Source organism: Rhinopithecus bieti, unplaced genomic scaffold, assembly GCF_001698545.2.
Source record: "Rhinopithecus bieti isolate Rb0 unplaced genomic scaffold, ASM169854v2 scaffold_13704, whole genome shotgun sequence".
Classification (NCBI taxonomy): domain Eukaryota; kingdom Metazoa; phylum Chordata; class Mammalia; order Primates; family Cercopithecidae; genus Rhinopithecus; species Rhinopithecus bieti.
In genome coordinates this window covers 1,769,045-1,778,281 of record NW_016808231.1, presented here as the reverse complement: position 1 = coordinate 1,778,281, position 9,237 = coordinate 1,769,045, and the positions used below count along the sequence as shown (strand labels likewise).

The 9,237-nt window shown below is 52.0% G+C and overlaps 1 protein-coding gene across 6 annotated transcripts in view; it reads left to right on the top strand.

The window, feature by feature from the left end:
* The window catches only part of ARMC9 (armadillo repeat containing 9), a 184,868-nt gene that overhangs the window by 162,823 nt on the left and 12,808 nt on the right, over nucleotides 1-9,237 (top strand). For 5 of the 6 annotated variants that reach the window (XM_017886380.1, XM_017886385.1, XM_017886382.1 and 2 more), the window contains 2 exons: nucleotides 3,209-3,369; nucleotides 8,219-8,348. In XM_017886380.1, coding sequence (XP_017741869.1) covers nucleotides 3,209-3,369; nucleotides 8,219-8,348 — 291 coding nt within the window. The remainder of the gene's footprint in view (nucleotides 1-3,208; nucleotides 3,370-8,218; nucleotides 8,349-9,237) is intronic. The other variant, XM_017886383.1, reaches the window with a different exon arrangement.

The following is a 9,237-nucleotide window of genomic DNA, read 5'->3' as shown; positions in this document are numbered from 1 at the left end:
CCCGGCCGAGACTCCCATCTCAAAAAAAAAAATTACATTCCCAAAATAGGAGGCTGGTTATATGATATATTCACACAAAAGAGTACTGAAGATGATATTTTAGAAAAATATTGAATGACATGGGAAAAGCCTCACAATATATTGCTAAGTGAAAAAGCAAATTATAGAATGGTGTGAATATAGCATGCCAGCCATTTAGAATGAACCCAAGCTAGTATTTTAAGTGTGTATTTGCATATTTTAAAATTTTTTTAAAATCAAATGTTAAGTGGTTGTGCTTAGATATTGGGAGGGCAGGTCATTTATATATTCTATATATTTACCTAATTTTTCATGATAAACACTTACTGGCTTTATAATCAAGGGAAAAAAAGGTTGCAGATAAACATATTTGCCCTGTGCAGTGGGGACCCTCCTACCTCACCTCAGCCTAGCATCAGCTGCACCTCCCTGGCCATTTTCTTCCCACCCAACCCTGCCCCCTGCGTGGGTTCCAGATCCTTCTGTCTCTCCGATCTCTGTGCAATCCCTGAACACATCCTTTGCTCTGTCTTCATCCTCCCCTCCTGCTGCCTTCCTCGGGCCTCTGGACAGGCTCTGGGGCTCTGCCTCCCTTCCTCTCAGACCCTCTCTGGCTGTGTCCCTGCCCCATCTTCTTCTGCATTCAGCCCTCTGTGGCCAGGCGATGACTTCCAGAGGGTATTTCTGCCAAGACCACAGGTGACCTTCCAGTTTCCAATCCCCGAGGACACTCAGGGCACATTGTCCCCGCTCTTTCAGTTGCTGGCTGCTGACCCCTCCTGGGAGTCATTCCACCCCAGTCCCCATGTGCTGGCCTTGGCCTCTTACCCCCTTCCTCTTCAGAGGCCCCATCGAAGGCCCTCACTCCATCCTGCCTGTTCCCTAGTTTCCACTACTCACTGATGACACCCACACTCAGCCCAGATATGTCCCTACAGCACCCCCAATTCAGCATTTCCTAGACCAACACAGCTGCCATCTGAGTCCCCTGCTGCAGGGCATGGCATGAGTGCCCACAAACAGCCAAGCCAGAGTCCAGCAGGTTTGCATGCTCCTCCCACCCTGTCCTGCCCACCACCGGCCTTCACGGCTCGGGGAGGTCCTCCTAACAGTGCTCCCTGCCACCGTTCACCTTCCACAACCGTGGACAGAATGATCTTTCTAGCAGGGAACGTCATTCCTTTGGTTCTGCATTACTTGGGGTTCAAGTTTAAATTCTGGCCTTACAGGGTGCTTCTCAATTGACACCCCTGCCACAAGCATCAGAGCCCCCCAGGACACCCTGCCCCCTCCACGCTACTGTCGCACAGGTCTTTTCAGGAAAGGGAGGTAGGGGGTGTCCATATTTTGTGATTTTTTAAATCTTTCTGTAACAATGCAGCACAAATATATATATGTATACACACACACACCATATATAGATGTATAGCTATTTTTCCCCTCTTCACCTTGCTCATGGTGTTACTTCTGCTGGAAAACCTTCCCTCTTCTGGCACCTGGCAAACCCCAACTCAAGAGTTCAAAACTGAGTTGGCTAGGAGTGTGGTGGCTCACGCCTGTAATCCTAGGACTTTGGGAGGCCAAGGTGGGAGGATTACTTGAGCTCAGTTCAAAACCAGCCATGGCAACACAGTGAGACCTTGTCTCTATTTAAAAAAAAGACTGATCGCCCACCTTGGGAAGACTTTCCTGCCCACCTCAGGGTGGTTACATGTCTCCTTATCTTTGGTGTTGGGTTGAGCCACGTGAATTTTTTTTTCTTTCTTTCTTTTTTTTTTTTTTTTTTTTTTTGAGACAGAGTCTCACTGTGTTGCCCAGGCTGGAGTACAATGGCACAGTGTTGGCCCATAGCAACCTCCACCTTCCTGGCTCAAGTGATTCTCCTGCCTCAGCCTCTTGAGTAGCTGGGACTACAGACATACACCACCACGTCTGGCTAATTGTTGTATTCTTAGTAGAGATGGAGTTTCACCATGTTGGCCAAGCTGGTCTCGAACTCCTGACCTCAAGTGATCTCCCCGCCTCGGCCTCCCAAAGTGCTGGGATTACAGGCATGAGCCACCACGCCCAGCCAGACATATGAAATTGACATTCAAGAACAGCCATTTGCAGGGCCCAGCCCTAGGCAGGCACGAGCTTGTTTGTTCCCCCCCACCGAGCCCTTGTTGGAGTAGGTGGCCCATATCTCCTTGTTGAAGGGGGAGCAAGTGCTCCGTTGCCTTATAGATAACTACAGGGCCTTCCTCGGGGATCTGTGGTCAAGGCTGACCCAATGAGGCTGTCCCAGCCAGCTGGCCCTCGCATCTGGCTGGATCTGGTGCATAAAGCTCTCAGCGCTTGCCTGCTGGGCGAGGGTGTCTCCCCCAGCTTGGGTGCCAACATTAGACACTGCAAAGGAGCTGTTCTGCACACATCCTTTAGGTAGTGTTATAAGAAAGTAAGTTCTAGGCCAGTCACAATGGCTCATGCCTGCAATCCCAGCACTTTGGGAGGCCAAGGTGAGAGGATTGCTTGAGCCCAGGAGTTCGAGAGCAGTCCTGGCAACATAGAGAGAGACCTTGTCTCTGCAAAAAATAAAAACATCAGTTGAGTGTGGAGGCGCCCATCTGTAGTCCCAGCTACTCCAGAGGCTGAGATGGGAGGATCACTTGAGCCTGGGAGGTCAAGGGTGCAGTGAGCTATGGTTGCACCATGGCACTCCAACCTAGGCAACAGAGTTAGACCCTGTCTCTAAGAAAAAAAGAAGAAGAAAGTTCTTCAGTCTTGTTCTTGGCCAACACTTGCCACAACTGACATGACTTGTTATGGCTTCTCTGGTTGGATTCATCCCTTCATTCACATGCTTAATCCTTGGAGAAAACCAGGAGATCGGTGCCTTAACGTTGTTTGCTTGAAATGTCATGGTCCCATGTCACCCAGAGTGGTAAGACATAATTGTGTGTTAGGAATACACCACGCCATGTATCACTGTGAATACAGAAGGGGGCTGACAGGAGCAAGGGGAGGCTACTGCCTCACAGGGTCAGCCTCCTGGCTCCTGCCAAGACCCTTTAAAAGGTCTGATATGCTAATGACGGTTTAACAGGACTTTGAGGCACCGCCCCCTCCTGTATTTGTGATGCTGCACAGCAGTCGGCGGTCCAAATCTGGCTGGCTGTACTTACCACCGTTTTCATGTTTTCTCCAGGCTGGAAGACCATCACACACCTCCCCAGACAGCCCAACACCCCACAAACGGCCACCCGCAGGCCCTGCCAAACCCTCAGGAGGCTGTCTATAGGGAGGGCAAGCTCAGCACCCCAGGGTCCCGCGTCTCCTCTTCATGTAAGAGCATGGGCAGCACGTCAGGTCAGTTCTGGGACTGTGATGTCTAGAACCCACGCGAAACAGCAGCAGGAGTGGCAGACGCACACCTGCTCCTGGGAAGCCCTCTGGTCTCAGCCACAGCCCTGTGTCACAGAGGCTCACGGGATTCCCAGCCCACAGCCAGACCCACGCTGGGCTGGTCCTCTGTGTCCCCTTCTCGGACCACTGCCTGCTGTCCCGTCTGGGAGCTCCTGGGGCAAGATTTCTGACTGGTGAAAGCCGGCTTTAATATGAAACTTTAGAGGAGGAATCCCAGGATGATGTAGATCTGTGACCCTGGTTCTGGTAGCTCAGATTCTCATGCAGAGGAGGTCAGCCGCCTGCTGGAAGGCTGGACCGAGGCAGAAATGTGCAACTAAAAGCACAAACAACTTTGGGATCCAAACGCATTTGAAACTTCCAGCTGGGTTAACCAGAGGCTGATGGGAGATAAAAGTATTTTTTAGATGCCAGAAAAAATATATATGCTTTGAATCAGAAATGTACAAAGTATTTTTTTTTTAATTTTTGAAAGGAAATTAAAAGGATTATGAGCAGTTCAGATAAGACTCTAATTTCCATTTGAGTAGGAAAAACAATGGGTTGGATTCCTGTCTGAGAAACATCTGAGAACTTGCATCTGCTCACAATTGGATTCAGACGCTTCCAGACCCAGGTGCAGAGCGGTAGCCAGTGACGAGTCAGCAGTGGCTGGGTTATTTGGGACCCTAGGTCTCTTGGTGGTGAGCAGTTTCAGAGGTTTTGCCAGCATTGATCATCAGTTATTTTACGCGTGCTTTACTAGAGCTGTCAATATTCGTGTGCTCTCTAAAGATGAGCAGCTTAGTAATTTCTCCAGAGATTTCTGCTGTCAGGGTGGAGGTCTTAGGGGGCGTCTAACAAGTTTTGCCAATTTGACTGAATGCCATTGAGTTAAAACTGATTTCAAATTCTTAGGCCTGGACTTCCTAAAAGGCTCCACAGTACATTCAGGGTAACGTAGCAGTAACATCCTTGCTTTACCAAAATGACCACTAAGAGGCCCTTTATTTTTGCACTGATTGGACGTGCCTTTGGGAAGCTGTCATGCTGTTACCTGTAGGGCGGAGGCACTTGAGGTTGGCATGGATGGAAATGGCCAAGGAGCAGCTGCTGCAGTGTTGATGTTATTGTTCTTTTCAAGAACAGTTTACTTGAGCCCTGGCAAAGTCTGGGCCCAGGCACATTCCGGGTCCTTGCATGAACAGGGTGGGCACCCACCAGGAGACTCAGCCTTGGTGGTCATGGGTAGTTGCCAGTGCTTCTTCCTAGGGAGACAGCAGCTGCCCACCAGCCCCCCCAGATGGACCAGCTGGAGCCAAAGCAGTGCTCTTCCCAAATCCTGCTGTCTATGCCACCATTAACCTGCCCCAAATGCTGAGACTGTGTTCTGAGTGTCCCTTCTTCAGGCCTGCTCCTATTGGCTCAGCCTGGCTGGGACCCAGGACACTGACCCCCAGCCCTGCTCTTCTCCACCTGCCAGAGACCAGGAATAGTCACTACCCGCCCTGGCCCTGCCAGGCCCGCTCTGAGCCTCAGGCCAACACCCCTAGTCCTCCTTTTATTTTATTTTATTTTATTTTATTTTATTTTATTTTATTTTATTTTATTTTGAGACAAGGTCTCACTCTGTCCCCCAGGCTGGAGTTCAGTGGCCAATCATACATAGCTCACTGCAGCCTCACACTCCTGTGCCTAAGCGATCCTCCCACTTCAGCCTCCTGAGTTGCTGGCACTGCAGATGCACCACCATGCCAGGCAAAGTGTTTTTTTTTTTTTTTAATTTTTTGTAAAGATGGAGTTTTTCTGTTGCCTGGGCTAGTCTTGAACTCCTAGTCTCAAGTAATCCTCCCGCCTGAGCCTCCCAAAGCACTGGGATTACAGGCGTGAGCCATCATGCCCTCTTAGTCTCCTTTAAAATCCTTTTACTTGACAAAAAGTTCTTCCTTTGGAAAAACCAAGCCCCAGGTGAAGTTTCCTCTAGGTCATGAGTAAGCCTTTGCCATGCCTGGAGTAGATTCCCATTCTGAGTTACTTTCTTTCAGACAGGCCTGCCCACGGCCTGCTGCGTCTCCCCAGTTGGCCTCCCTGCCCCTCTCCCTGTCCTGTCACCAGCCTCTGCCTAAGGGATAGATGGCAAACAGGCCTCCGCTTCTGTGCTCCATCTGGGCTCTGCAGATAAGGGGACTGCGATTAAGCCCGTTAAGCCAGGGGATGAGTGATGTGGAGGGGGATGAGCATCAGGGAGAGCAGAGAGCGGGCAGTGCTGGGCTGGGCGTAGGCACCCCTGAGCCACGCTGCCTTCTGTTGCATTCCTTCCCTGCTCAGGAGCTTGCTCTGACTTCCTCCAGACAGTCCTGCTTCTCCATCCCTCCCCTCCACTTCAATTGATTGATTGATAGATTGACTGATTGATTGTAGACAGAGGTGTCTCTCTGTGCTGCCCAGGCTAGTCTTGAACCCCTGGGCTCAAGCGATCCTCCCACCTCAGCCTCCCGAAGTGCTGGGATTACAGGCATGGGGCCCCCTCCACTTCCCTTCTCTCGCTCACCTTGCCCTAGGCCCATCCTGGCCCCAGGCAGTACTCCCCACAGGTCTCCCTGCACACAGCTCGCTGCTGAGTCTGGCCTGTGCTGGGAACTAACGCCCCACCCAGAGACCCCGTGGAAACCCCCACCTTCACGTTGAGTTTCTTGAGGAAGAGCCTTTGCGCTTTGCGTTCAGTCAGCACCGCAGGGAAAACTCATGAGGGGGAACCTGTTGGACCCTCAGACTGCTTGATCGGTTGAACGCAGGGCCAGAAAGAACATTCTAGGCAAAAGACTCAGCCCCAAATGCCAGGAGGAAATAGTTCCCAAGGGAAAAGGCCAATAATATGGCTTAGCATTTTGCAAAACATTGGCCTGAGGAAAGCTATTCTCATTTCCCCACCAACCGGGACTATCTTCAATATCAAAATTACATGCCTTGGGACTTCATAGCCCTGGGAGTTAAAATGCCCAGCCCTGTCTGAAATGGACCAACAGGCAAGAGATACTACTATCCCAGGAAGCCCCTGGTGCACACCCATGGCTGCCCCATCTCCTGGCTCCTGGCTTTCTTAGTTAGGGGGTCTCTTGTTCTTTTTTTTTTTTTTTTTTTTTTGAGATGGAGTCTCACTCTCTCGCCCAGGCTGGAGTGCAGTGGTGCGATCTTGGCTCACTGCAAACTCCGCCTCCCAGGTTCAGGTGATTCCTCTGCCTCACCCTCCTGAATAGCTGGGATTACAGGCATGTGTTACCATACCCGGCTAATTTTTGTATTTTTAGTAGAGACGGTTTCACCATGTTGGCCAGGCAGGTCTCGAACTCCTGACCTCAAGTGATCTGCCTGCCCCAGCCTCCCAAAGTGCTGAGATTACAGGAGTGAGCCACCGTGCTCGGCTGGTCTCGGTGGGACCTCTGAAAGTCTGCAGTGTGTCCTGTGCTGGAGGAAGTAGGAGAGGAGAATGGGACAGTTGAACCAAGACCACCTCATGGTCTCAGGACACTCCAGCTCAGTTCCTCCTTTTTATGACCACCCCGTCCCCTACCCTCACACACCCTGGGAAGCTCCTGATCCTGGTCCTAGAGGACTTCCTGATGTGGGCACAGCTTTGTGACTCCACGCATTGTAGTGGGGTTCCCCTGCGTGTAGCCCAGCAATTCAGTGTGACTTCACTCAAACATTCTCTTGTACACCTATGCTTTGTCTCCCGGCCTTATTCTAAGCATATTGAGCAGGTGTCACCTGTCCTGAAGCTCTATTTCTAGACCCAGATACAGGTGGAGACTGCCCAGTGCCACCCGCTGGGTTCTGGTATCAGAAATAGATTCTCATTTGGGTCAAAAGAGAATTATCTGGAAGTCAAAGCCCCTTGCTACAGGGAAACCTGCAGGGAAGATCCCTTTATATTTAAGATTAAATAGATCACATTGCAAAGCCACAGAGGTGCTTCTAAAATGAAAGAGCTGAGAGGAGCTTGGCCTAAGGGAGTTGCGGATGCAGCCTCTGTTACAATCACTGCAGCAGTGACATGGCCCCCCTCAGCTGTAGGAGGAGAGGAGAGGTGGGGTGTGAGAAGGGGTGCATGGCATCTGAGATGCAGGAACATCTGTCCCCAGGCCACTGGGGAGCCCTCCGTATGCTATGATGCTATCTAGGATTCTCCATCTGCTTCCCCTTGAAGGGCTCCTGTGTATCCCAGGTGGCCTGGTTCCGGGTGGGCATTAGCTATGGCACCAGTCACTGGGAGTGAGGGCACTTCCTGGCCACCCCGGGTGTGCTTAGGGGTTCAGCATTAAGGTGGCCATCCCGGGTGTACTTAGGGGTTCAGCGTTAAGGAGCCTTGGGCTGCTCAGTGAGAAGCACCCTACCTCTCAGGTTGTTGGTTTTAGCAAATAAAACTACACGCCACCCAGTTACATTTGAGTTTCAGATAAGCAAATGTGCCTCCACGTTTCATCTGGAGGTGCCTAGCCATGGCCCAGGGAGACAGTTCGTCGTTCTGAGGGCTTTCCAGAGGCTGAGGGGTGCCAGGAAGGCTGAGTGGCCAGGGTGATCTGCACCTCCCTGGGCTGTGCCTGTTGCCGCCAGCAGTGTGCCTGCCATCCCCCGCTGCCTGGCAAGTTCCCGGCTGCACGAGTAAACAAGTATCCCAAGCCACAGGCGCCAGGGAGCCCGCAGGGCCTGGCCTGGGGTATGTGCTTTTCTTGGCTTTCCAGCCCAGCCCAGGAGAGGGCATCCTTAGAGGGGCTCCACAGCACATGTGGACTGAACTTTCTCTCCTCCCCAGCAGCCATCAACGCCAAGCCAGGAGAGTGGCTCCCAAGAGCATGCCAGGAGGAGCCTCACCCGGCTCCCACGGGGACCTCCCGCCAGCCAAGGAAGGCGACCCCGGACCCAGGCAGTGGAGAGACCACCAGGTAAGGGGGATGTCACCAGACCTCGAACCTTACTCTCGGTGCTCTGGGAGCGGGTGCCCCACGCCGGATGCAGAGCACCCAGGAGACCTGGAAGGCTCCTCTGAGGCCCACCATCTGACAGGGGAAGCCAAGGAGCAGCGTCAGGATTCCCGGTGAAGTGCAGCTACCACTCCTGGCCACCCTCGGAGGGCTGTGCTGCTTGAGAGCCGTCAGTCAGACGGGAAGGACACAGCACTCAGAAGCATGCGCACAGGACTAGTTTTCAGAATTGCCAGGCGGACATGTCCGGGGCTGTGTGATGGGGTGACTTAAGGACAGTGTCCTGTCTTAGCTTTTTGCATTTGGAGGAGGTGGGCTGGAGGGCAGAAAGATGGAGAAGGAGGTGAGTAAATGGGTTGGCTCAGAGGTCACTTCCTGAAACAGAAACTGGGCCTCCAGGCTGGGGTATGGTGGTGCACGCCTGTAATCCCAGCACTTTGGGAGGCCGAGGCAGCAGGAGGATTGCTTGAGCCCAGGAGTTTGAAACTAGCCTGGGCAACATAGTGAGACCCTGTCTCAAATAAATAAATAAATAAATACATGAAAAAAAGGAAGAAGAAGAAACTGGACCCCCAAGCAGAAGAAAAACAAAAACAGTGTCCTCTCTTCCACTGTACCACGTGAGCACAGACTGGCCCTGTGGGTTATTAACAGTGTCCTGTCTTCCACTGTACCACGTGAGCACAGACTGGCCCTGTGGGTTATTAGGGCTTTTTTTTTTTTTTTTTTTTTTGAGACGGAGTCTCGCTCTGTCCCCTGGCTGGAGTGCAGTGGTGCAATCTCGGCTCCCTGCAAGCTCCGCCTCCCGGGTTCACGCCATTCTCCTGCCTCAGCCTCCCAAGTAGCTGGG